Source organism: Staurois parvus, unplaced genomic scaffold (assembly GCF_062004578.1).
Source record: "Staurois parvus isolate SC_StPar_1 unplaced genomic scaffold, SC_StPar_1.0 ptg000052l, whole genome shotgun sequence".
Taxonomy (NCBI): domain Eukaryota; kingdom Metazoa; phylum Chordata; class Amphibia; order Anura; family Ranidae; genus Staurois; species Staurois parvus.
In genome coordinates, this window is record NW_028317848.1 from 8,323,784 (window position 1) to 8,351,413 (window position 27,630).

General features: G+C 43.1%; 1 protein-coding gene across 1 annotated transcript in view; it reads right to left on the reverse strand.

Annotated features, from left to right (window-relative positions):
• The window catches only part of PDP1 (pyruvate dehydrogenase phosphatase catalytic subunit 1), a 31,934-nt gene extending 12,557 nt beyond the window's left edge, over nucleotides 1-19,377 (reverse strand). Inside the window, exon 1 of the mRNA XM_089666899.1 lies at nucleotides 19,187-19,377. Coding sequence (XP_089523025.1) covers nucleotides 19,187-19,244 — 58 coding nt within the window. The 5' untranslated portion in view covers nucleotides 19,245-19,377. The remainder of the gene's footprint in view (nucleotides 1-19,186) is intronic.
• Nucleotides 19,378-27,630: the final 8,253 nt, after the last annotated feature.

A 27,630-nucleotide genomic window follows, 5' to 3' on the forward strand; every position in this document is an offset into this window, starting at 1 on the left:
ACAGCACATTAATTGGATTTTCTAGCACAAACCAAAGAAATCATATCCATGCAGCACATCTGTTCTACATATAAAGGGCAAGGCTATCCAAACAGCTATATATGCAGCAAGGAGACATGCAGAAACTGTTTTTACCCATCATGAGACCTCTCAAGTAATCCTCTCACCCCAGCTAGCCTATAAGGCCATACAGCCAGACACGTATTGCAAAGGCATTCCATCTGGCAGATTCAAATGGCTGTTACACTGCTGTAGCATACATCCACCTTCCTCATGACAGCCCCACTTTATAACCATCTACTCAACAATCCCAGTGCCCTGCATCAGACATCCACTCCATTCCCCAGAAGGGAACAGTTTCAGGAGAGCTGTAATGAGGCAACAACTAGGAGGTAAGTGCATTTACTCTTGCATCCTCTTGGCTGTCTCATATTTCATAGAGCCATTAACTTCCCAAGGCTTGTAATCATTAATGAAATGTGTGCATGCGTCATTCAACAGGTCCTATTGTAGTGATGTATTGGTCAGCAAGAAGCTGGCAGAAGTATGGAATTACTAGACATAGCTAAAATATGTGGATGAATTAAGTGCTAGAAAGTTACAGGCAAGAAAAATATGGCGAATTTATAGCGTCTACAAAGCCAAAGCATTATATTATGCAAATCACGACTAGATCTTGTATCCGAGAGCTCTGCTCCATCCCCTTCCTGCCTCATTAGTGGCCTATAAATATGAAGGCCTAATGCAAGTTCAACTAGTAGAGTTCCCTGAGCACTAAAAAACGTATGCAAGTCTGAAGCACCCCTAGGTGCTCCCTTTTTTGCTACATATTTTCCGGAGACAATAAATGAGCATTGTAATCTAAACTGGGTCCTCATTTTACACCATGAAATGTAGACATTAGAGGCATTGTGCTCCTTAACTTTCTTTTCATTTAGAATCATCAGGCTGACTTTGAAGAGTAGTTCTACTACCCAACATCATAGAAGAAATGGGTGAATCACAAGACTTGATGAACAATACATATTTGCAGAGTAAATGGTTCGTGTTGACATTTCTACTGTGTTTTAGCTACTCTGCTGGAATTGTTTTTGAATTTAAAACATTTTGAAAGGGATACAGTTTCCTTAATTTTTTTGTAGGAGATGGAGGGGGGCCAGATTGGGTGTTGCAGCAATGGTTATAGAAGCACCCATAAAAAGCTTTTCTGGGCCCACCATAATCATGGGACTGCTTTGGAGAACTGCACAAGGACTGTATTCCAGTGAAAATCGAAGAGAAAAAAAACAAAAACCAGTTTATCAACTTGATTCTGTAGAAAACGCCAAATAAATTCCAATGTCAAAGAAAGCATTTACAAATAGACAACTATGGATAAGTACAGTGCCTTGAAAAAGTATTCATACCCCTTGACCACAAGACCAGATTTGTGGAGTGCACAAACTAATATTTGTCCTGTGGGCAGATTCTCTCACCTGAGCTGTGGATCTCTTCAGCTCCTCCAGAGTTACCATGGACCTCTTGGCTGCTTCTCTGATTTTATTTTTTTTTTTTTTTTTTTTTTTTTTGGCTGCTTCTCTGATTAATGCTCTCCTTGCCCGGCCTGTCAGTTTAGGTGGACGGCCATGTCTTGGTAGGTTTGCAGTTGTGCCATACTCTTTCCATTTTTCGGATGATGGATTGAACAGTGCTCCATGAGATGTTCAAAGCTTGGGATTTTTTTAACCCAATTCTGCTTTAACACGTATCCACAACTTTATCCCTGACCTGTCTGGTGTGTTCCTTGGCCTTCATTTGTTCACTAATGTTCTCTAACAAACCTCTAAGGACTTCACAGAAAAGCTGTATTTATACAGAGATTAAATTACACACAGGTGGTTATTTACTAATTAGGTAACTTCTGAAGGCAATTGGTTCCACTAGATTTTAGCTAGCGGTATCAGAGTAAAGGGGGCTGAACACAAATGCACACCACACTTTTCAGATATTTGTAAAAAAAATAAAAAATTTGAAAACCATTTATCATTTTCCTTCCATTTCACAATTACGTGCTACTTTGTGTTGGTCTATCACTTAAAATCCCAATAAAATACATTTATGTTTTTGGTTGTAACGTGCCAAAAATTTTCAAGGTGTATGAATAATTTTTCAAGGCATTGTATGTAAAAGCAAGTTACGCTTTCACTGGAATGAAATTGTAATTCAAATATGTATCAAGATCCAGTTTACCATTCGGAACAGCATAGGTGTAAATACTAGAGGTGCACAGGGGCGGACTGACCATTTGGAAACTCGGGCACTGCCCGAGGTCAGTAGGGGGCCCCATGAGATGCCCCTGGTACCTTTTTCATAGTTTTTTTTGAGCTTGGGCAAGGACACAGGGGCCCCATGATCCCCTATTGCCCGGGGGCCCCATGAGTTGTCAGTCCGCCCCTAGTGGTGCACAAATGAAAATTCTGGTGCCGAAACCAAAATGTCTACGCAAATCCTCTTTGTAGGAGAGAGGGGGTAGGTGCAGTGTTTGCAAGGAGGGGGCAGGAGGGAAGCAGTGTATACAGCGAGGGAGTGGTGTAACTGACAGGCTCCCTCACTTGCAACCGGTAAATGTCATTGCCGGTTTTTAAAATGCAATTGCCAGTTTTTTCTTCTTCACTTTACAGTATAACTCAGAGAAGGAGCTGTCATTCACTCTGCTGCTAAAGTAAACGAAGTTGCAGGGTCACTGGATAATGCCGCCCCTTTGTTTACTTTAGCAGCGGGGTGAATGACAGCTCCTTCTCGGAGCTATAAAGTGATGGAGAAAAAAAAAACTGGCAATTGCATTTAAAAAAAAAAAAAAAAAAAAAGGCAATGACATCTAGCGGTGGCAAGTAAGGGAACCTGTCTGTATACGATTCTCCATCATTGTATTCACAGCTTACTTCCTATTCAAACCCCCCCCCCCCCCCCCCATTTGCAGTACACACAGCTCCTGCCAGTTCTGCCCCATTGCAGTCGCAGAAAAGTAGTGCAAGAACCTTTTGTCACTGCACCCATTGAAATAAATGCATTTTGACTGGTTATGCAACTTTATGGTGTCACAAGTCACATGACGTCAAGGCTGTGTGAACAGGGGCCAAGGGCTTGTTTACACCTGCATTGCATCTGCGGTGGATCACATTTAGGACATCGGTGCAGGCGCAGCTAACAGCCATTCAGGGGGTGCTGCTGCTGCTGCCTCCTCCATACCGTTTTTTTTTCATGACAGCCAATCAGGGTTTTTGAATGGGAGCTCCGTTTGGGAGACGGTAAAACCCCATATTTGAGGCATGTTTTTACCACAGCCACCCCCACTGATGTAGAGTCAGGGGTTAGAATAGCAACCCTGTCCCATGTAAAGTCACATTAAAAACATGAGCTTTTCAGCGGTTTTTGCATTAGTGTTGGGCCGCTTTAAAGAAAAAAAAAAAAAAAAAAAAAAAGTCCAAAAACGCCAGTTTGTCGTGTTAAGAGTGTTTTTACAGCTAAAAAAAAAAAAAAAAAAAAACACCTCTAGAAACCCACTAGTCCTGGGTTTTTTTTCCCAGCCAAAGAAACATTGATTACAGTCTGTGTGCATGGACACTTAGGATAACATGCTGGGGGGTTTACTAGCTGTAGAAAAAAATCATCAAAAGCCAGAAACAGCCGCTGTAAAAATGTTCTGTGTGCATGAGGACTGAACAAGATTAGCTTTTGAACTACAGTATATACTTGTTTCAATAAGTACAAAGGCAAGCTGCAAAGTGACTAAGCAGAGACAACATTAACCCCTTCACGCCAGCCGCACGCAAATGTGCGACCTCCCAGCGTCTGGGCCTAGACACCGAGCGGCCGCACATTTGCGTTCATGTAACAAAAAACATATGTGCTCCCAGCACATGTGCGGTACTCACGGTCAGCTCTTTTGATCGGGACATTTTGCGATCATGTGACGGTCATGGCGGCCACATGACACTAAGCCCCGCCACGTCCGCCTCCCAGCGCAGGAACTCCTCTTCACGCCGGGATGATCGGGTGTGAAGGGGTTAAGGCTCCGTGCACACTAGCATGTCTGTTTTCCGCCAAATTACATGAAAACTGCCTAAGGGACTAGCCAGTGCTGGAATTTTGTACATGGTGGCTTAAAAATGATACCACAACCATCAACAAAACTATTTTGGTGACAATCTGCATTACAAAGATTCAATAAGAGAATAATGGCAGCGAACGTCACTATACAACAGCATTGTAACAAAACCCAGCAGAATACAAGAAGCTGAACATTAGTATAAAGCACAACAAATGCAGCATTATGTTTCATGGACACAAGCCCAGCACCGAAGCACCAAACAATGGCATGCATCTACTAGAAACATAAATAGTAAAAGTACAAGAAGTAACTAAGCATTCCTGGCATCTTGCTGCAACGCCTGAAGGAAAATGTGTAAGAGACACGAGACATCCAGGCCCCTTGTCACATGCAAGACCTACAGAGTCCAACAGGAAAGATGGAAGCGACTGCTCTGGTGAAGAAGCATCTACATGTATTTTTAGACTATGTAACTAAAGCTTGCTGGAGAGGTTTATAGGTCTGGAGGTTGGGAAGATTACATTTTGTGCAGCCAACCAACTTGAAGTCAGGCAGCAACAATAGGAGAACATTTTGTTGGCATCACATTTGAGTTTATTTATTAACCCCTTGCCTACCAGGCACTTATACCCCCTTCCTGCTCAGGCCAATTTTCAGCTTTCACACTTTGAATAACAATTGTGCGGTCATGCAACACTGTACCCATATGAAATTTTTAGCAATTTTTTGAGACAGCTTTCTTTTGGTGGTACCCACCTCTGGGTTTTTTATTTTTTGCTAAACAAATCAAAAACCACTGAAAATTTTGAAGAAAAAAAAAAAAACCCACGTTTTGGTTTTTGTTACACATTTTTGTAAAGAAGTGAGTTTTTTTCCTTCACTGATGTGCGCTAATGAGGCTGCAGTGGTGGGCACTGATAGGTGGCACTGACAGGCATCACTGATGGGCACTGAAAAGGCAGCACTCATATGGCATGGATAGGTGGCACGGTTAGGCGGCACTGATAGGTAGCACTGAAAGACAGCCCAGATGGGCACAGATATGTGGCATTGATGTGCACTGGTAGGCACCAATATGTGGCATTGATGGGCACTGGCAGGTGGCACTGCTGGGGCTACACTGATCATCAGGGTGTACTAATCATCAGTGCCCGATGATCAGTCCCCTCTGAGTAATGCCGATTACCAGCTCTCCTCTTGAGCTGTCAGCGTGACAGCTCATGAGGAGAGAAACGCCAATAGCCAGCATTTCCCTATTTACATGCGATCAGCTGTGATTGGACACAGCTGATGACATGACAGAGCCAACATCTTTGGCTCTTTCCGTTGATCGGTGATACGCTGTGTCAGACGGACACAGCGCACCACTGATCGCCGCGCTGCGCGCTCCCGGAGCCACACATGCACAGTTGGAGTGGGAGGACATCATATGACATCCTCCCTGAACGAGAGAGCTGCCTTGCACCCGTCATTACCTTACACGGTGGGCGGGAGGTGGTTAAAGCAGTATAAAACGTGCTGCGAATAAGACAAGCTATACAAAGAAAACTAAAGAGCTAACCACCAACATGCCATAAACCATCCCATGAATGCTTTTCTATGTCAGGAAGTGCTACTAGAGTGCTCTGCAATGCATATCTACCATTACTATGCCTACTTCAATTATTTTTACAAAAGTCAAGTCTTATATTTAAAAAAAAAAAAAAAAAAAAACACCACACACACAACACAACACATACATACACACTTTGGCATCACTATAAATGCCTGTTTTACAAACCCTGCACACTGGGCACAGAGCTCAGTAATAGGTACGATGGACCAGATTCAAAACATCAAGCTGCTAGGTCATGCATGATTGGAATAACTGGGCACACGTATTACCAAGATGACTTAATGAAGATGAGAAACACATTTACCGAGGTACATGCAGTCATCACAATTCTACTTCAGACTAAACACAAAAGTCACCAGATATGAGAGATCCTTGAGCCTTTTCTATTGTCATCAATGATCAAAAATCCTCCCTGGCTTTGCAAAGCAGAACTAAACTTGATAGAATAGAATAGCCTATGGTCAGGCGTTTGTCTAGTACGTGTGAGTGTTGGGGTGGCACTTAAGAGAAGCATGGTATACACTATGGGACATTTATCACTGTAGTCACAGGATTGGCAATAGCAATACTGATGCAATGCTAAAATGTGACCCAGTTATGATGAATGTGGCATTTTCCTGCCCAAATCTTTCATAGAATAAATGTGCTATAATTTTGCGGTAATCACCGCAGCCGTTAACAAAATGGTGGCCATCTGCACACAGACACCAACTCCCTGTCTCAAACATAAAATGAGATGGGTAAAAGATGGCTTCAGCTCATTTGCCACCAATAGAGAACTTCTATGATTAAGCCCCAAAATGGGCAAAATGCATCAGTTCTCTACAGGGGCTGAAGCCATCTTTTACCCATCTCATTTATATTTACGAGACGGAGTTAGTGTCCGTATTCAGACAGCCACCATTTTGTTTACTGAAGTCCACTAAAGCCTGACAAGCTGATCCTGTGTCTTGCACCAATCTATTCACATGCTGATCCAACTAACAGGTTTGGGGGGGGGGGGGGCTGCGCACCATTTGAGTGGTACAATTTTTCATTGTTTGGAAAAATCACTACAGCTTTTTACAAATAGTGTATACACTATATTGCCAAAAGTATTGGGACACCCCACCAAATCATTGGATTCAGGTGTCCCAATCACCTCCATGGCCACAGGTGTATACAATCAAGCACCTAGGTATGCAGACTGCTTCTACAAACATTTGTGAAAGAATGGGTCGCTCTCAGCTCAGTGAATTCAAGCGTGGTACCGTGATAGGTTGCCACCTGTGTAATAAGTCCATCCGTGAGATTGCCTTACTACTAAATATTCCACGGTCAACTGTTAGTGGTATTATAACAAAGTGGAAGCAACTGGGAACAGCAACTCAGCCACGTAGGCCACATAAAATGACAGAGCGGGGTCAGCGCATGCTGAAGCATAAAGTAGTCGCCAACTGTCTGCAAAGTCAATAGCTAAAGGCCTCCAAACTTAATGTGGTCTTCAGATTAGCACAACAGTGCATAGAGAGCTTCATGGAATGGGTTTTCATGGCCGAGCAGCTGCATCCAAGCCTTACAACACCAAGTGCAATGCAAAGCATCAGATCAACAGAGATGGAGGGCGCACCAGCCTAGTGAATTATCCAGAGAATGTGTAATAAAGTAAAAACTACTCACAAGCATAAAAGATTACACGCTCATCATGCCACTTATCCGTGACCAAATAAATAATTGATAGATTTTAATATAAAAATAAGCTTTATAAAAGATGACACCTTATCTTACCAATAGGGTGTCCTAGTATATCCTCCAGCGGAATTACACACATACATATATACACACATATACATATATACACACACACACATACATATATACACACATATACACACACACACACACACACGATCACTATTAATTCTGTTTATAACTGCAATATATATCAACGCGATGCTTCCTATTGAATTGTACTGTAAAATTACTTATATATGATTACATATTTGTGTTTATCATTCATACATCATGGGAGCTATGGATTCCCCTTCCCTACTAAATAGAAAGCAATAGGGATACTACTTGGTTTCTAAATGGCAGATATAATTATCTATAGGTCAACATTTTCATATTTGTTACCTAAACCCCTTTTGCCATTATTTCCTTTTACACGCTTATAACTAAATATCTATCAGATATTTTTCCCTTTGCATGTTTACAAGGAAATTCCCATTTGTTATGGTTTCTGAATAACCCCCATGTTTAGGGTATTTTTGATCCCTTTGCATGTTTGCGACTGAGTATCAATTTGCCATTGTTTCCTAAAAATCCCCACGTGTCTATATACAGTACATTGATAAACACCGATCCCTCAGTTTCACTATTAATGTGTACAAAAGCTCTGCTTATGAGCGGTAGCGGTTCTCTTTCATAAAAGTGTATTACATGGAATAATAGACAAGCCTGTATTTTCTAACAAGCGTGCTCACACACTGGGGTGATGGGCATCTCCATTTGTTATCCATACAGTCTGGCACGTCCATACAGGGGAATATTAATGTACACGTATATATTTATTTTTCCATACAATATATAATATATATATTTTTATTACCAATTTAGTTTTACCGATAGCAGACCCCTCCCATAATAGGATAAGCAAGGTTATGTGATCAATTTAGAGTTAGGCTCCGAGAAAGAACGACTTACCTTCAAAACGCATTAGCATTTTAGGACCCTGGCGTGGTTCCCCTGTTCCTGGGCTATGGTTCCATTTGGCTATGGATGAATGACATGATGAGCATGTAATCTTTTATGCTTGAGTAGTTTTTACTGAACTTTCTCTGGATAATGCACTAGGCTGGTATGCCCCGTTTCTTTCTAGTTGCTACAGGACAGCCCCTGTCCTAGAGCGCAGCAAGGCTTGAAGTGATTCTCCATGGGATTTCTTGTGAACCAAGCTACTTCACCAGTGCACAGAAGACTTTTCTGTTTGTTATTGGCAAAGCGTGGGATGTAGTGGTGTAAAGCACGCCACCACCGGACTCTAGAGCAGTGGAGACGTGTTCTCTGGAGTGAGGAATCATGCTTCTGTCTGGCAATCTGATGGACGTGTCTGGGTTTAGCAGCTGCCAGTAGAACAGTACTTGCCCGACTGCATTGTGCCAAGCGTAAGGTTTGGTGGACGGGGGATTATGGTGTGGGGTTGTTTTTCAGGGGTTGGGCTTGGCTCCTTAGTTCCAGTGAAGGGAACTCTTAAACAGTCAGCATACCAAGACATTTTTGGACAATTTCATACTCCCAACTTTGTGGGAACAGTTTGGAGATGGCCCCTTCCTGTTCCAACATGACTGCGCACCAGTGCACAAAGCAAGGTCCATAAAGACATGGATGAGCGAGTTTGGGATGGAGGAATCTGACTGGCCTGCAGAGTCCTGACCTCAACCCAAAAACACCTTTGGGATGAATTGGAGCGGAGACTGCGAGTGGCTGACCTTACAAATGCACTTCTGGAAGAATGGTCAAACATTCCCATAGACACACTCCTAAACCTTGTGGACAGCCTTCCCAGAACAGTTGAAGCTGTTATAGCTGCAAAGGGTGGGCCAACTCAATATTGAACCCTACAGACTAAGACTGGGATGCCATTAAAGTTCATGCGTGTGTAAAAGGTAGGCAGCCCAATACTTTTGACAATATAGTCTATGTCTGCCTGTCCACCACAGATTTCTCCTGCTGTCACAAAGCTCCTTTCTTTGTTTTGTCCCATACCATTACAAAGCCCACCCACTGTTGTCAATTAAAGGTGAGTGGACCTGATGGGGAAGAAGTAAGAAGAAAATAAGACAGATGTGCAAGCAGATGAGGAGTAGTGAAATGTACATTTACATCTGAACTACATTAAGAGTAGTAGCGCCTGTAAAAATACAATTTGTATTGTAATACAAGTCACAAATAAACTGATAGCAGTAAAGGAACTCTGAAACACTTTTTTGCAGTTGCACCTTGAATAATTATGCTAAAGAAAATCAAGTGACTTTTACACATTTGCGTCAAATACTGATAAATTGTCCAGCACAGTGTTGTCCTGCTGTGCACTAATCTACAATCATTTTCTACTGGGCCACAATTCAAACAAAGGCAGCTATACGGATGCTTTTTAGTAGCTCAGTCAAGCTACTAAACTGGTAGCAACTGATCATCAATAGTTGGAACATTGGCCCCTTTGGTATATAGACAATAGTGAACAGCTGAAATAAATTGTGCCACCAATTCATTATGGGCAGCACAGTGGCTAAATGGTTAGCACTGGCAGTACTAGGGTTGTTGGTTCAAATCCCAGCCATGGCACCACCTGCCTGGAGTTTGCATGTTCTCCCTGGGCCTGCGTGGGTTTCCTCCAGGTACTCCGGTTTCCTCCTACACTCCAAAGACATGCTGGTAGGTTAATTGGCTCCCGTCTAAATTGGCCCTAATATGTGTATGTATGAATGTGAGTTAGGGACCTTAGATTGTACACCCCTTGAGGGTTAGGGACTGATGTGAATGTACAATATATATGTAAAGCACTGCGTAAACTGACGATGCTATATAAGTACCCGAAATAAATAAAAATTATCATCACCTAGCTAAACTCTAACGAGCCGGGCCCTCGGTTTCCTCTTGTACCAAATTGTATTGTAACTGTAATGTCTACCCTCATTTTGTAAAGCGCTGAGCAAACTGTTGGCGCTATATAAATCCTGTATAATAATAATACCTAACTGCATGGCTTAGGCCATAGGGAGTCATTTGTTCTGCATGCTGATTGATTGTTACTCACAGCAAGTAACTGCTGATGATTTTAGCAGCACAACTCAGCTACTAAGGCTATGGAAATGCAAGTGCTGATGACTAAAACACACAAACGAACTGGAGAACCCGATTCCATTTTTGTAGAAGACATTTAAAAGAATGAGGGCCAGAATTTGCAAATGTTTGTGTGCGCTAGGTCATTCAGCTCAATATATTTTTATACAATACTATTTTTATGAATACTAAAGGCACTCCCTTTAGGCACTTGTCGATAATACATTTAGATACACCCTTCTGTATCTACCCTGGCCAAAAATGTACTGCAAGTTACCAATAACTATACAGAGCAAGTGCCAACAATTCAAACAATGTATTTCCTGAATACTCAGCCAGGCAGGACCTCAAACTACATAACTGTTGGTAAACGTTGCTGATCAGATCCAAAGTCTAAAGCTGACCACAGGCTGAAAGTTTTACTGCCCAACCCAATAAAGAGTCACTCTGGTACAGCAATTGATACATTCTGAATAATAACAAGAAAAAAAAAAAAGAAGAATTTTCCACCAAGACAGGTGATAGTTCTCTGCAGAATGAACGATGACACAAAAATGACCAACCACACAGAGTGGAATTGATGTGACATCACGGTGAATCTGCTGCATCCCTAGAACATAGGAAAATGACATTCTACTTTTAAGCAGCAATCATTAGCATTTTTGCACGTCATTTATTTTTACAAATGTGTATTTTATTCATATAATAAAATCCTTGATAAACCTGTTTGCTGTGTACTTCATTCAGGACTCACATGGCCGTGTATTGCAAGCACTCCTGTTCTGTACGGTGGATCTGCATTAAAGTTCCCTGGAGATTATCTCATTTCTGCACTCAGAATGTTCTGGATTGGCTGCTCAGGCATTCGATCAGCCCTGACATCCTGGGAATGTGACTGTAGGCCGCACTGTTCCAGCTTTGGAATGCTCTACAAAGGCAATGCATACCTACAGTGTCAGTATTGGCCTAGATGTTGCATGCCATATTTCTGCAAGGTCAAGCTGAGATGCAGCTAAACTGCCACACATCTAAAAAGCAATCCACATTTAGATTACTTCTCAGGACGTATTTGACTGGCAGGTAATTGCTGCACCTACATGCATCGCACATGGTTGCTGGGCATTTACGGTGCTTCCCCACTAGCTTGCATGAGTTGTGTGCAGCCCTAAAAAGTAGAGCAAAGCAGATATTCTGATCTGAGCTCATGTGCACTTAGCTAATCACATATACACGGTCATGCGCACCGTCAGGAGGGTGCCATGGATCCCTTACAGTGGTAGTTTAAACATGATCTATGGTGAGCTGTAATGCTACAAATAGTGCTTACCCTGCCAATGAGCCAGACATTTTTCATCCCGGCATAAATACCTTTTGGGCAATTCAATGTTATCTACTAAACAATCAAGCACTTTGTGTGTATGCTTGGTCATTAAAATGACTTAATTCGCCTGAACATACCTTCTATAAACTGCCTCTGCATGTCGCAAAAGCACCTTGTAAGCCAAGTCTAACATATAGCTCTGCCAAGACCCAACATCCCACAATGTAAAGTGCAGTCTTCAGCAAATTGTAAACCTGCAAAGCATTGTACTGGGGTTCGTGAGCCCCCACTATGTCTGCAAACAGAGCACACCCACACCACTTCCACAGTGTTCATGAAGGGCAAAGAAGCAGGTCTGATTCAATGTCCCCATGGGGGAAGAGGTGACTTACTTCCCTTCCTCTTATGTGTGAGCACACGAGAGGTAAACACTAACAGTCATCCACAATTCCTCTACATTACCAAACTGAAACTCAATATCACCCAAACTGTTCTCTTTGCTACTCCCAAGACCTCCAGCACACCAGCAGCCATGTTCCCTCCTCCCATGCTCGCTGCCAGGACTTCTCCAGAGCCTCTTCCTTCCTCTGGAACTCCCTACCTCAATCTGTCCAGCTGTATCCTCATGCAGTGTTTCTCAACCTTTTTTCACTCAAGGCACCCTTTAAAATTATGGACAATGTCAAGGCACTCTCTAAAATTATGAACAGTCTTGGGGCACCTTATTCTAAAATGAAAAAGCTATTCTAATAGTTTTATAGAACGCAGCAACATCCACACATGTAGGACACCCAACATTAGAGGTGATTTTTTCTTCCAAAGCAAATACACTTTTCCACACTGGTACTGACTAGTATTCCAATGTTTCCCATCTCCCTCAGTTTTTCTCCATCACTGAGCTAATGTGACCCCCAGCACTGAGAGAGGGGCAGGTGAGGATAAAAAAAATAAATATATATATAAAAAAAAAAAATTAAAAAAAAAAAAAAAAATTATATATATAATTAATAATAATAATAATATTATGATGTTCAGGCAACCAACATGCTCAACAACTGATTATTTCATTGGTTGTCAGGATTTCGGCAGCTATAAGGTCATAATGGCGCACAATGAAAACCTGTGGCTTTGTGCAACTAAAAGGCAGGCTTCCTCCACCCGCTGGCTTGTATACAAGTTTTGGGCAATTTTTAGACATTTTGCCAAGGCCCCCCTGAAGAAACCTCAAGGCACCCTGGTGGGAAAAGGCTGTCCTAATCGGTGAGCCTTTAGGCAGTCCTGAAAACCCAAGCCTACACCACCTCCAACAACTGAATGTTTGTTTCTTCATCAACTCATCCCTTACCGCCATTCACTTTTTGTATCACTTGCCCCTTCCTTTTGGATTGAAAGCTCTCACAACCAGAGCCCTCTGAACCCTTGTTATGCTTTGTATTGTAACTGTACTGTCTCCCTTTATTCTGGCAAGCAATGCGGAAACTGTTGGTGCTATATAAATCTTGTACAATAATAGTAATAGTGTCGCATGACAGCAACACTTTCAGCTCTGCAAGAGTGAAAATTGGAGCCGATACCCACTCAACAGGGGTCAGTAACCTTCCTTTACAAAGTGGCTGTGCTTCATTTTCTTCCCCATAAGGACAGGGTCGCTTTAAGGGCTCGTTCACACCAATTGCAGTCTTATGCATTTTTATTTTGCATCAAAGATGCATGGACATTGTTTAACATGTATTCCAATGGCCCTAGTCCACAAAATTAAAACGAGTTGCATTTTTTCTACATGGAATGCAGCAAAACACAACGGAACACACATCCTCAACCGAAATGGGAAAAAAAAAATAAAATAAAACAAAAAAAAACACAACACCAACACACACACGGAGAAACGATGCATCCGGAATTGTAATGTGAACCAGCCCTACAAGTAGAAATTGGTTTATAAGCAGGCACCTTGTAGTTACATAGAGGCAATTACAAGGACAAGATCTGTTAAGATCTAAAGCACACAAAGCCTTATCCAAACCCATAATACATTGAAGCTCTAGTCATTAGATATGGTGGCTGCATTTGTTTTCTTATTTCAAGCTTCAGAACCCCCCCCAATCCTCTATAATGCTCACCCAAGTGAAAGTACACACTTTCTGCCTGCCACAGGGTGGCTACACTCACTCACTGCATATATGGAGAAGCAGCATTGTCAGCCAGACGGCCTTTCTAGATTGGACTACAAATACCTCTTCTTCATCTCCATTACATGGGAGAAGAGTATTTACAAACCATACTTCAAAAGGTAGACTGATGAAAGATAAATTGTTTAACATTTCAGTTCAAGCCACATGAAGTTACAAGGACACTGGATTCTGGGCAAAAATCACTGGGTATTTTTCCGTGTTTGCAGAGAGGGTTCTTAGCTTGGGAGGAAAAAAAAAAAAAACTAATGCAAGCACCACATCTAGGGGTTGGTAAACTGCACTATTTTACATCTTTATTCTTGGATTTCGATATCTGTTAAGACCTCCATAAAGCTGACAGTCATCCCAGACTGATCTTTTTGCAACTATATCCAAGAACCTGCAGACACAATCATCAGCTGGGCTGAATATTCTTCAGTCAATAACTTGATTTCTCTGGGTGCATCTGCAATTCCAGACCCTCTGAATAAAAATGAAGCTTGGGAGATACAACACACACAACTACACATGCTCAAGCCTAGAGCATTTATGTAAAGAAAAAACAAAAATGAATTATTTGGAGGTCTGATTGTATTTGCAGTCTTTAGTCAGTGCCAGGCTTTGCAAAGTATGCTCTTCATAAATGTAAACAGCTGCATGCACCCTGGACTGAGTGATAGGATTTCTCTACATAAACAAATAAGATACACAATTCTCTGATTTAAGGCTGAACTCCAGGGAAAACGCTAAACTACTATTGCAGGGACTCCCCCAAAAGAACTGCAAAGCTTAAAAGCGGAGCTCCAGGCTCCCCCACCCAACAAATGTAAACGGCACCAGATACAAATACTGTAGCTGCTGACTTTAATCTAAGTACACTTACCTGTCCTGGGATCCAGCGGTGTCCTCACTTGAGCCGATTCTTCAATCGGCTTTGGGGGCAGGTGCCGACATCTTCAGTAAAGGAACTGGCAATGAAGCCTTGTGACTTCACAGCTGGTTTCATACTACACATGTGTGAAGAGCACTGCGCTTTGTGAATGGTCCCAGTCTTCTGGGATCTGTAAAGCAGTTGCGGAGGAAGGAAGGGGCCGAACTTCCGGCTCAGATCATCGCAGCGCATGTCTGGACGTATGAGCAGGTACCTGTATAAACAGGATGTAAACACGGGGAACTTGCTATCTATCTCTAGAGTACCTTTAAATGAAGTTTTACTTACCTTATCCCTTGCTCATGCAGTCCGCTTCTTCTCCATGTGACTGGTCCCTCAAAGCTGCTTCCTTTCGCTGTCGGTCACAGACACTCCAACAGCATCACAATGCAACACTAGCAATCCTGCATTGCAGGGCCCACCCACAACCCCAAGTGCTACAGGGAGTAAAGGGCCGCTGCTGGGTAAGTGAAGAATAACAGAAGCAAAAGTGCTTTTTTAATGGTACCCGAGGAAGGCAAGTGAACATTTAAAGGCTTAGTTCACTTTTCCAACCATGTTTCAGATTACACTTCTATCTAGGATGTAACTTGAACAGACACATTCTCCAATCCCCCACCCTGAAACCTCCCCTCCAATTATCTGAATCGCAGGGTGTTTCTCCCCGAAGTGTCCTATTGATTTTTTAATTTAGAGTGGGTCAACTCACACAGCTGTACCATCCATTCACAGCAGTCTGAATAGAAACACTACAAGTCCCATCTACAAGTGGGTGATGCCACCATACTTGTAGTCCATCAGTACTTCCTCCAGCCCCATAACTGAAGATCTGTACCTTATTACAGACCTGGGACTGAAGGAAGAGTCTGTAGGAACCAGAGCCCCCCCCCCCCCCCCCCCCGTGACCATGGCCTATGCCTTTCAATACTGATCTTTGTTCCTTATCTTCCCATCCCGCCAGGTGTTGATACAGAACTAAAGCCCCACTTATAAAACTCGTGAACAGGCAGCTCTTTATTACAGAAGAGATGTGCAATAGAAGAAACCTACCTGCCGGCTCACAGTCTTCTCTGGAATGTACACTGAGCTATGTAAACCCTGTACAAAATGCACATGTGCAGGAGTTGCATCATCCTGCAATGACCAATGCATCCCTTTCCTCCAAGATTGTAAGCTCTAATGAGCAGGGCCCTCTGTCTCCTCTTGTACCAAACTGTATTGTAACTGTAATGTCTGCCTTCATTTTGTAAAGTGCTGAGCAAACTGTTGGCGCTATATAAATCCTGTATAATAATAATCCATCAAGGTCCCTTGCAAATACTGTTCCCCACCTGTGGGGACCCTCACTGTCCAGTTCCCTTCATACCTCATGGTCTTACGCAAGATCTCTTCTGGATCCTAAGAGGACCCCTCCACTGCTTAGCAAGAGGAATTGTCCACTTCACTCAGGCAGTGACAGACACCCAAAATAAAGATCCTAGCAAGAAGTAAACAGAGGGGAGCCTGACACTGGACAATCATGTAACAGCACCCCAAGGTTAGTGAAAAAAAAAAAATAATATTGGGGTTTATAGAGGTACCCCCAGGCCCATGCTAATGATTAGACTGGGGTGGATTTTATCCCAAAGTTGGGCTTTAAGGGGGATGGTTCATCTTTTTAGAAAAAAAATTAAGAGGTGAACACCATAAACTGTCACCCCCCCCCCCCCCCAAGCTGTACTTACCTCCATGGGTGGCAAGCTGTCAGTGCCCATGCAGCCAGTGTATTGGTCCAGAAATCTGAACTCTGCAGAGCTTCCAGAATGGATAAAGGTGGTGCTCTTGGTCAGCATTGGCCAATCAGAATGGCTCTGATCCATCCCGGAATTGCTGCACGGAGAAGAGCGAAGGTGTCAATTTCCTGAACCACTACAGCAGCTGCACGGGCACTGATAACTCATCACCCACACAGGGAAGATGTCTGGCGTTAGTTCACCTTTTCATTTTTCCTGAAAAGATGACTAAAGCTAGGTGCACACAGCCGTTCAGCAGAGACCAGCCAAATATTGATCTGTGTGCGCCCCCCCTGTCCTGTTCGATCGGTATATGGGTTTCTTTTGAATGGGCCTGCAGCAAACTTTCATACTGCAGCGCTGATCAGTGTATTCTGAGAGCGGAGGAGTCCCTGCTATCAGAATAAAATGGCACAGCAGGGAGGATTCCTCCAGCCAACTACCGTGTGTAAACAAGGAAATCTGTTTTTCCCCCCATTCAGCCCACTTGAATGAGAAATAAAACTATGCATTAGACCCAGCTTTAGGGCTCATTCACACTAGGAATTACACAGAACACGACGTGCATTCCTGTGCAATTCACATGCAGTTCTGTGCGGTAAGATCGCAGCCCATTGATTTTGATTGGGTTGAAATCATAACGCATGAAAAGTAGTGCGTGCACTACTGCAACCTGATTGCATGGTACTTTCATATCATGTGATCTGGTGTGGGCAAACCCATCTGCGTTTGGAGTGTCATTAACATTGCACTGACACCCACTGCAGATCGCAAGGGCAGTGTGTTCTTGAATGCGGTGTGGTAAACCCACACAGAACATGGGTTTCCCGCACAGCATTCTAGTGTGAACAGGACCTAGCACTTCACATGCAGTTTTACTTACCTTACCCAACCTCGCTTACACAGGCTTCCTCTTCTCCATGCGTCCGCTTCCCTGAAGCTCCATCAGTCACACTCCAACCTCATAATGTACAATTCAGAGCCAGCAGTCTGGCATTATAGTGGAGGACGCCAAGAGGCCCGCCCACCACCTGGAGTTTCTGAAAAAGGAAGGAAGTGATGGCTGCCGGAGGAGTGAGGGATAAGTGAAACTACCCCAGAACTAGAGATTTCAATGCTCCGTGATGTCTGAAGACAGAAGGTGGGGCTCCTGATCATGGAGTAATGTTATAGGCTGCATGGTGCTGACATCATCTTCCAGCCACCGATGGTCAGTAGCTGACCGTGCGATGTCAGTAACAGCTTAATCACAGTTGTTGGAGTGCTGACAAGAGCACAACCCTGATCACAGGAGCATTATAGAGTATGTAAACCCAACATTTCATACTCCTGATATGTGCCTGCTGTACCATATATTTGTATGAAAAAGTATCCTGTTATCTTTGTTTTGCTTCCTTTGTGTGAAATCCCTGCTGTTCCTGCCAGTCCCTCTGCTTTCCTATTAAAACTGACCACACTAGGCAGGAGAGCACAGTGGTCAGTTCTCTAGCTGTGTTGGGAACTCAGTGTCCCCTCCTCCAATGATCAGACTCGTTCTGACATGCCACCCCATGCACAGCCATTCACTGGAAAGATCAATGTGCTGCTGCAACCCCCTAAGCTCATATGCAGCTGAGAACAGAAGGCATGTGGTCACTTATAAAAAAAAAAAAAAAAGTATCTATAAATGTTTTGCCTTTCATTTCTTTTTTTTTTAATCTGAACAGGTTGTTTTATTTACATATACTTTAAGGCCCGCCCACTTTGAGATAGATATATATATATATAGCTGTCATAAAGGGGTTAAGCTACTGAAGATTAAAAAAAATGGGATTTAAGCCTGAAATGCGGGGGAAGGTAGTTCACAATTTTCTCTGGAGTTCAGTGTTCCTTTTCTACAAAACTGCCTATGCAGGTAATGGGAGTCTGCAGATAAAAACACACGCTGCAGCTCTGACCCAAGTTAAATGATGCCCTTGCTATAGGTGGAGGCCTTTAAGTACCTCCCAAAGCCCGGCCAAAAAACTCCCAGGAGATGGAATCATTCCTTGTTACTAGGACGTTGCTAAGACACCCCCAGCTGATCCATAACCCCTCACATGTGCTCTCTTTCTCCCCTGTATCAGTAGATGGTGGACCACACGTGTGGGGGGGATTGGAGAGCTCTCTCTTGTGATGGTGGGGGTGAGCAGTAACAGCTAGGAGTGTCTTAGCAACACCCTAGCAACAAGACAGGATAGGGTGATGCTATATCTGGGAGTTTTTCAGTCAGGATTCGGGAAGTACATGAACAGCCTACAACTATGCCATTGCCCAACCTAACTCTGCTCAGCCCATTTGTATTCTCCCCCTCCCCCTGTACAGGCAGCTTTGTAGTATAAGTGGACTAACCCTTTAAGCTGGGTGACCCTGCCAGCTCAGAGCACAACCCCTCCCCCCATTCCCTGGGAGTTGTGACTGGAGGAGGAGGGGGGGATACATACCGATCCGCCTGGGCCCGGGGCACACACACATTCTCCTGTCACAACAAGCTGCCAACATCCAGGACAGAGCAGCGCAGGAGAGACAGAGGGACAGTCCGACATGGGAGACACACAAGAGATAGCAGCAGAGACGCACAGACAGTCACTACCTGCGGCCCTCCCCGGAGCCCGGCCACCACCTCACTGCCCGGTGCAGCTGCCGCCACCACCACCACACAGCCCGCCGCGGCAGCCCTCCCTTCCGCTCCGTGACGTCACAGCCAGCGATTGTCCTTCACAGGCTCCGACGTTATGAAATGGGAACGCGGACTGTTCGCCACACCCTCCTCCCCGCCAATGGCAGACGCCGCCTGTCACTCGGGACACGCCCCGCCCTCTTCTGAGTGGCTAGTTATGTGGCGCTCCGTCCGCCCCTCCCCAGGCGTATCTTTGAAGAGAGGTTGCCAAGTGTGGACATAATGGGGATAGGCGGGTGATGGACAGGGGGCGGGGCTTAGTGACTGTGTGCAGAGCCGGTCTCACTGCAGCAGAATACTAATAATACTGGAGGAAGGAGGGGGATCTCTATCTGGAATCCCCCCCCCCCCCACTGACAGGCAATGTGCTCACTACAGATACGTTCTAAACCAATTCGGCTAGTTTGAAAAATCATGTATGTTCTTAAAGTGTGTGTATACCCCAAACCTTTCATTTTCATGTTTCTAATAGGGTAGGCAAGGGCTAAAATCCCATTCAGCTTATCTATGTACATCTGTGTCTTCATTGGGAAGATTTCCCTGCATTTCCTGTCATTAAAACCCAACAGGAAGTGATAGGAAATCTCCCTCTAAAAAAGATTGCAAAGCTTTGTAATTTTTTTAATTAAAATATTAAACACATGATACTGACCTGTTACACGCTGGGGCTCCTGGCTCCTCTTTCAGTGCCACCATAGGAAGTCAATTCCTGTGGGGGCACTCGTGTGGGCTCGCTCCCAAGCCCTGCTGCCTGTGTCCATAGGCAGAGTAGAACACAGCCCCGGCCCACCCACTCCCTCATCACAGAGTTTGATTGACAACAGAGGGAGCCAATGGTTCTCACCTTTATTAGTCTGCCCGGTGAGGAGGGACAGAGCTAGGGGAGCATTGGCAATCATGCACAGCACTGGATCCTGATGGGGCTCAAGTAAGTATGATGGGGGGGGGGGTGATCCCAGGCACAGAAGGTGTTTTTTACCCTAATGCATAGAATTCATTAACCTCCCTGGCGGTGATCCCAAGTGTAGCTCGGGGTTAATTGTCAGCACCAACAGCAGTAACCCCGATCCACACTCCTACACTGCAGTCCTTGTCCTGCGATTCCCCGATGTCCTCCCGCTGTGTCCTCCGGCTGATACCGGCATCTGTCTTCCGGGTTCCCTTCCCTGCAAGCGTCGCGATGCGGGGGGGGCGGAACCGGCGGGAGATTAAAAAAAGTAAAAACATGACATACACACAATACATTGTAATCTGTTATGATTACATTACTGTATCAAAGCATTTCACATACATTTTGTCCCGAGTGCTTTGTCCTGTGCCCTGCCTGCATTTTTACTGTTCTTTCTGCCTAGAAACTGAGAAACATCCATGGCGTCCAAAAAGCGTCCCTTTAGGTCAAAAGCGGTTTTAGACCGGCTAGAGAACAGTGATAGTAAATCAGAACCACTTGCAGAATTGAGTGATAATGATTCGTGGGGAAATTTGTCATCAGACACTGAAAGTGACGACAGCGACGATTCTGCGACTGAGCTCAGTGATGTGCGAACTTGGTGCTCTATTTCAAATTTCAGTGTTTTTGGTTTGATTATATTATTGAATTAAATTTATTATTATATTATTATATTTTATGATTTCGTGTTTCAAACTTTATCATACCCGGGATGTTTACTAGACTCTTGTTTGGACAGATTTAAGTGAGTTATTCCTAAGAATTACAGTTCTACAATATAAAACAACAAATTTCCATGCAAAACAATGTACCACTTTGACATTCAAAAATACTGACATAATCAGATCGCCAGGGAGGTTAAAGTAAAAAAAAACCTTAAGGCTTTACAACTACTTTACCACTTGTCCACTGGAACAATTGTTTCATTTTTTTCCCCGAAGCTGCAGGAAGGGCGGATTATTGGAGCTGGAGAAATGCAATTCCTGGAACCTATCCTCCTGTGGCTCCCCCAGGAGCAGCTGAAAGCAGGTGGGGAAAAAGGAGAAGCTGGCTGCACTGCAAGGGGGCTACAGGGGGATTGCTTCCAGTAATTTCACCCTCCACTTCAATGGGTCCCCCTGTTGAACTTATGGGGCCCTGGTCACATAGAAGATAGCCAGTGCTACCCCCTTATTCTTAGCCCTGTACACAGCAGCTGTATCTCTCCTGTCAGAGTGCTGGGAGTATAGTGATAGCTGTACTCCCGGTGCTCAGTAAAGAAAAAAGAGAAATCACAAGGTTATTGGATGGCTGATTGGCTGCTTTCACTGTTTGGCCTAGAATTAGTCGCCCAGCTCCTTTGACTTTCAGGATGAAGGATGTTGGGCAGAGTTATGCCAACAGGCAGGGCTGCTGTTAGAAACCACGGGCCCCCATACAGCCAATCTGACAGCCCCCCCCCCCAAAAAAAACACAGTTTACTATGCTTCAGTTATGATTGAACACAGTGAGTGTTTGGTACTGATCACTCATTGCGTTCATTCAGGAAAAGAAGGGGCTGGTAAATGTGGCATAGTTACCGGACCCTTCCACCACTCTCCATCCTGGAGGATCCTATTGTGCTTTTGCAGCTGCTGGTGGAAAGGAAAGAAGCTGGCAGCATTGTGGGGGCACACAGGGGGAAACATATGGTGCACAGGGAGGGCAATGGGTGCAGCGGAGGGGCAAATATTGGAACCGATCCCCTGTATGGCTCTGTCTGCACCAGCGGAAAGCCAGCGAGAGAGAGAGAAGAAGCCAGCTTTAAGCTGCTTCAGAGAGCCATACAGGGGATCAGTTCCAGTAATTGCCAATACCCTCCCCCCCACTGTGCCTATCACCCTCCCTGCCCACATCCGATTCGTCCCCCTGCTGGCCTGGACCCCATACAGGAGGACTGATGGTACCCTCTTATCTGCAGCCTGCCAACAGGGCCCTCCACGACTCAAAATTCAATCAGTGTATGGCCAGCTTTAGACAGTTGTCCTCAGAAAAGCAGAGGACTTCACCTCTTTATTCCTGTTCTAGGAGGAAATGGAACATTTTAGGTTTCCAAACATTTTCTGTTTCATTGATAAGGGTCACCGGGAAAAATAAGGAGGGTGAATCTACACAGTGATACTACAAACTCTAACAAGGGCTCTAACCCTTTCCTACTCAACCCAAAAGTAAGAATAAAAGCTTTGACCATACCTGCCGAAATCTTACCAACCACCAGTTAGAGAAGAAGTCCCACTTGCTTCCGTTAGGACAGAGATAAATAACTACTGAGTCTTGGTTGATGGCGCTTGTCTCCAGCTCCATGCTCTTGCCCGAGACAAGCGCCGTCACCGGGAATAGAGGGGGCATGTTAGCTACACTCTTCAGGGCCTGTGCTTTAGAGGGCTGCAATTGACTCAGGACTGATCTAGTGAGAATGACATCAGATGACATCAGCACTCGACACAGGTGCACTCACTACACAAGGGGGCGGTTGGCAGCTGAGCTCTGCCACCACTTTTGAGTCATGCCCACAAATCAGGCATCTTACAAGCTATTTGGTATATTTGCACCTAAATTCATTGACCAGTATTTTATTTTTAAATGAGCGTAAGATTTCCTTAGCCACCTCAATACCAGGCACTTTCACCCCCTTCCTGCCCAGGCCAATTTTCAGCTTTCCAGCGCTGTCGAACGTTGAATGACAATTGCGCGGTCATGCAACACTGTACCCATATGACATTTTTATCAAAACAAATAGAGCTTTCTTTAGTGGAATTTAATCACCAGTGGTGTTTTGTTTTTTGCTAAACAAACAAAAGAGAATGGAACATTTTGAAAAAAAAAAGGTTTTCTATGTTTCTATTAAAAAATTTAGCAAACAAGTCATTTTTGTCCTTCACTGATGTGCGTTGATGAAGCTGCACGGATAGGCAGCACTGATGGCACTAATGGGCGGTACTGATGGGCACTAATAGGCAGCACTGAAGGGCACTGATAGGCGGCACTGGTAGGTGGCACTTACTGACGGCACTGATAGGCAGCACTGATGGGCACTAAATGGCAGCACTGAAGGGCACTGATAGGTGGCACTTACTGACGGGCACAGCTTGGCAGCAATGATGGTCACATATTGGCAGTACTGATGGGCAAAGATTGGCAGCACTGATGGGCACAGATTGGCAGCACTGATGGGCACAGATTGATTTTCCTCCTATACGTCTTTATCACCCATGTCATGTAAGATGACCTTCAAGCAGTCTTACAGGTATACACTCCAAATGCCCCAGTCCACTCACTTTAATGTAGCTCCTGGGCACATGCACTCTGAAGGTAGAAGCCTTGGCATGTATTGAGTCATGAAAGATAGGCACCAGTCATTTTTGGAGATTTTTATAGTTTTATGCCTGAGCACTCATGAGACAGAGGATAATGCATGATATATCTATAATAAAACACAACAGCTTCATAAAGTATATGTAAACCCCTCACCTTGCAACATATCCCATTCAGTTGAAAATTGAAATGAAAGTACATGGTACAGCAGGCACTTATCAGGAGTATGAAATGTTTGGTTTCCATACTCTACAAATGCAGCAACAACTTGCAGTAGGCCCCATGCACACCTAGTGTGGCAGAGCAGGACAAAATCCTCCAAAATCAAGGTTCTGCTGTCTGCTTGTCTTTTTAAACTGCAATTGCAGGTCAGCCAAGAGTGTTTTAGTGCTCGCTTACCCCCGTCTGCCAGCCACACTTCTATGTGGGCTGCTGAAGGTGTCTCCCTCTCGATTGCAGTATTACAAAAGGAATTCGATTGTCTAATTCTGAGATGCAGAAATTACTCAAGGAACCCTGAGCAACATCCTTCCATAGAACCCTTATTGAGAGAGGCTGCTGTACATTCTTATCTAACAGTTTTACTCCCTACACACGGTCTCTAATTGTTCATTATAATAAAATACATAGCAACACATATCATCTTTACTTCTTTCTGTAGCTTTGACCCCACACTTTTTTTATTGAGGGCAAAGTATTGGTTGCTTTAGAAAAGGGAGTACATACCTTCCACTCATTCTCTAGCGGCTTTCTTCGCCATAAAAAACAGTGCTTCTTAATATAGGAACATACATGACTCTCATTCCTGGCTCCTCACTATACAGAACATGGAGCCTGAATGGCTATTCATCATACCCAGTCACTGTCACATAGGGAATGGTCCTTGCTGCTAAGTTAGCTCTGGCCATGTTTTTGGTTGGCGATTACACTACAATTTCACAAGGTTTAGAAGAAGGTAGATTGGAGAAGGTTTAAAAGAAGGTAGAGTGCAGAAGGTTTAGAAGCTGGTAGAGTGCAGAAGGATTAGAAGAAGGTAGAAGGTTTCAAAGAAGGTAGATTGTAGACAGTTTAAAAAAAGGTAGATTGTAGACGGTTTCAAAGAAGGTAGATTGTAGAAGGTTTAAAAAAAGGTAGATTGTAGAAGGTTTAAAAGAAGGTAGAGTGTAGAAGGTTTAAAAGAAGGTAGATTGTAGAAGGTTTAAAAGAAGGTAGATTGTAGAAGGTTTAAAAGAAGGTAGATTGTAGAAGGTTTAAAAAAAGGTAGATTGTAGAAGGTTTAGAATAAAGTAGAGTTTAGAAGGATTAGAAGAAGGTAGAGTGTAGAAGGTTTAGAAGAAGGTAGAATGTAGAAGGTTTAAAAGAAGGTAGATTGTAGAAGGTTTAAAAGAAGGTAGATTGTAGAAGGTTTAAAATAAGGTAGATTGTAGAAGGTTTAAAAGAAGGTAGATTGTAGAAGGTTTAAAAGAAGGTAGATTGTAGAAGGTTTAAAAGAAGGTAGATTGTAGAAGGTTTAAAAGAAGGTAGATTGTAGAAGGTTTAAAAGAAGGTAGATTGTAGAAGGTTTAGAAGAAGGTAGAGTGTAGAAGGTTTAGAAGAAGGTAGAATGTAGAAGGTTTAACAAAAGGCAGATTGTAGAAGATTTAGAAGAAGGTATAATGTGGAAGGTTTAGAAGAAGGTAGAGTGTAGAAGGTTTAGAAGAAGGTAGATTGTAGAAGGTTTAGAAGAAGGTAGATTTTAGAAGGTTTAAAAGATGGTAGAGTGTAGTAGGTTTAGAAGAAGTTAGAATGTAGAAGGTTTACCAGAAGGTAGATTGTAGAAGATTTAGAAGAAGGTAGATTGTGGAAGGTTTAGAAGAAGGTAGGGTGTAGAAGGTTTAAATTAAGGTAAAGTGTAGAAGGTTTAGAAGAATGTAGAAGATTTAGAAGAAGGTAGAGTGTGGAAGGCTTAGAAGAAGGTAGGGTGTAAAAGGTTTAGAAGAAGGTAGGGTGTAAAAGGTTTAGAAGAAGGTAGATTGTAGAAGGTTTAGAAGGAGGTAGAGTGTAGAAGGTTTAGAAGAAGGTAGAATGTAGAAGGCTAGAAGAAGGTACAGTGTAGAAGGTTTAGAAAAAGGTAGATTGTAGAAGGTTTAGAATAGAGTGTAGAAGGATTAGAAGAAGGTAGAGTGTAGAAGGATTAGAAGAAGGTAGAGTGTAGAAGGTTTAGAAGAAGGTAGAAGGTAGAAGGTTTAAAAGAAGGTAGATTGTAGAAGGTTTAAAAGAAGGTAGATTGTAGAAGGTTTAAAAGAAGGTAGAGTGTAGAAGGTTTAGAAGAAGGTAGCATGTAGAAGGTTTAGAAGAAGGTAGATTGTAGAAGGTTTAGAAGAAGGTAGAGTGTAGAAGGAGGTAGAATGTAGAAGGCTAGAAGAAGGTACAGTGTAGAAGGTTTAGAAAAAGGTAGATTGTAGAAGGTTTAGAATAAAGTAGAGTGTAGAAGGATTAGAAGAAGGTAGAGTGTAGAAGGATTAGAAGAAGGTAGAATGTAGAAGGTTTAACAGAAGGCACATTGTAGAAGATTTAGAAGAAGGTATATTGTGGAAGGTTTAGAAGAAGGTAGAGTGTAGAAGGTTTAGAAGAAGGTAGATTGTAGAAGGTTTAGAAGAAGGTAGAGTGTAGAAGGAGGTAGAATGTAGAAGGCTAGAAGAAGGTACAGTGTAGAAGGTTTAGAAAAAGGTAGATTGTAGAAGGTTTAGAATAAAGTAGAGTGTAGAAGGATTAGAAGAAGGTAGAGTGTAGAAGGATTAGAAGAAGGAAGAGTGTAGAAGGTTTAGAAGAAGGTAGAATGTAGAAGGTTTAAAAGAAGGTAGATTGTAGAAGGTTTAAAAGAAGGTAGATTGTAGAAGGTTTAGAAGGAGGTAGAGTGTAGAAGGTTTAGAAGAAGGTAGAATGTAGAAGGCTAGAAGAAGGTACAGTGTAGAAGGTTTAGAAAAAGGTAGATTGTAGAAGGTTTAGAATAAAGTAGAGTGTAGAAGGATTAGAAGAAGGTAGAGTGTAGAAGGATTAGAAGAAGGTAGAGTGTAGAAGGTTTAGAAGAAGGTAGAATGTAGAAGGTTTAAAAGAAAGTAGATTGTAGAAGGTTTAAAAGAAGGTAGATTGTAGAAGGTTTAAAAGAAGGTAGATTGTAGAAGGTGTAAAAGAAGGTAGATTGTAGAAGGTTTAAAAGAAGGTAGATTGTAGAAAGTTTAAAAGAAGGTAGATTGTAGAAAGTTTAAAAGAAGGTAGAGTGTAGAAGGTTTAGAAGAAGGTAGCATGTAGAAGGTTTAGAAGAAGGTAGATTGTAGAAGGTTTAGAAGAAGGTAGAGTGTAGAAGGAGGTAGAATGTAGAAGGCTAGAAGAAGGTACAGTGTAGAAGGTTTAGAAAAAGGTAGATTGTAGAAGGTTTAGAATAAAGTAGAGTGTAGAAGGATTAGAAGAAGGTAGAGTGTAGAAGGATTAGAAGAAGGTAGAATTTAGAAGGTTTAACAGAAGGCACATTGTAGAAGATTTAGAAGAAGGTAGAGTGTGGAAGGTTTAGAAGAAGGTAGAGTGTAGAAGGTTTAGAAGAAGGTAGATTGTAGAAGGTTTAGAAGAAGGTAGAGTGTAGAAGGAGGTAGAATGTAGAAGGCTAGAAGAAGGTACAGTGTAGAAGGTTTAGAAAAAGGTAGATTGTAGAAGGTTTAGAATAAAGTAGAGTGTAGAAGGATTAGAAGAAGGTAGAGTGTAGAAGGATTAGAAGAAGGTAGAGTGTAGAAGGTTTAGAAGAAGGTAGAATGTAGAAGGTTTAAAAGAAGGTAGATTGTAGAAGGTTTAAAAGAAGGTAGATTGTAGAAGGTTTAAAAGAAGGTAGATTGTAGAAGGTTTAAAAGAAGGTAGATTGTAGAAGGTTTAAAAGAAGGTAGATTGTAGAAGGT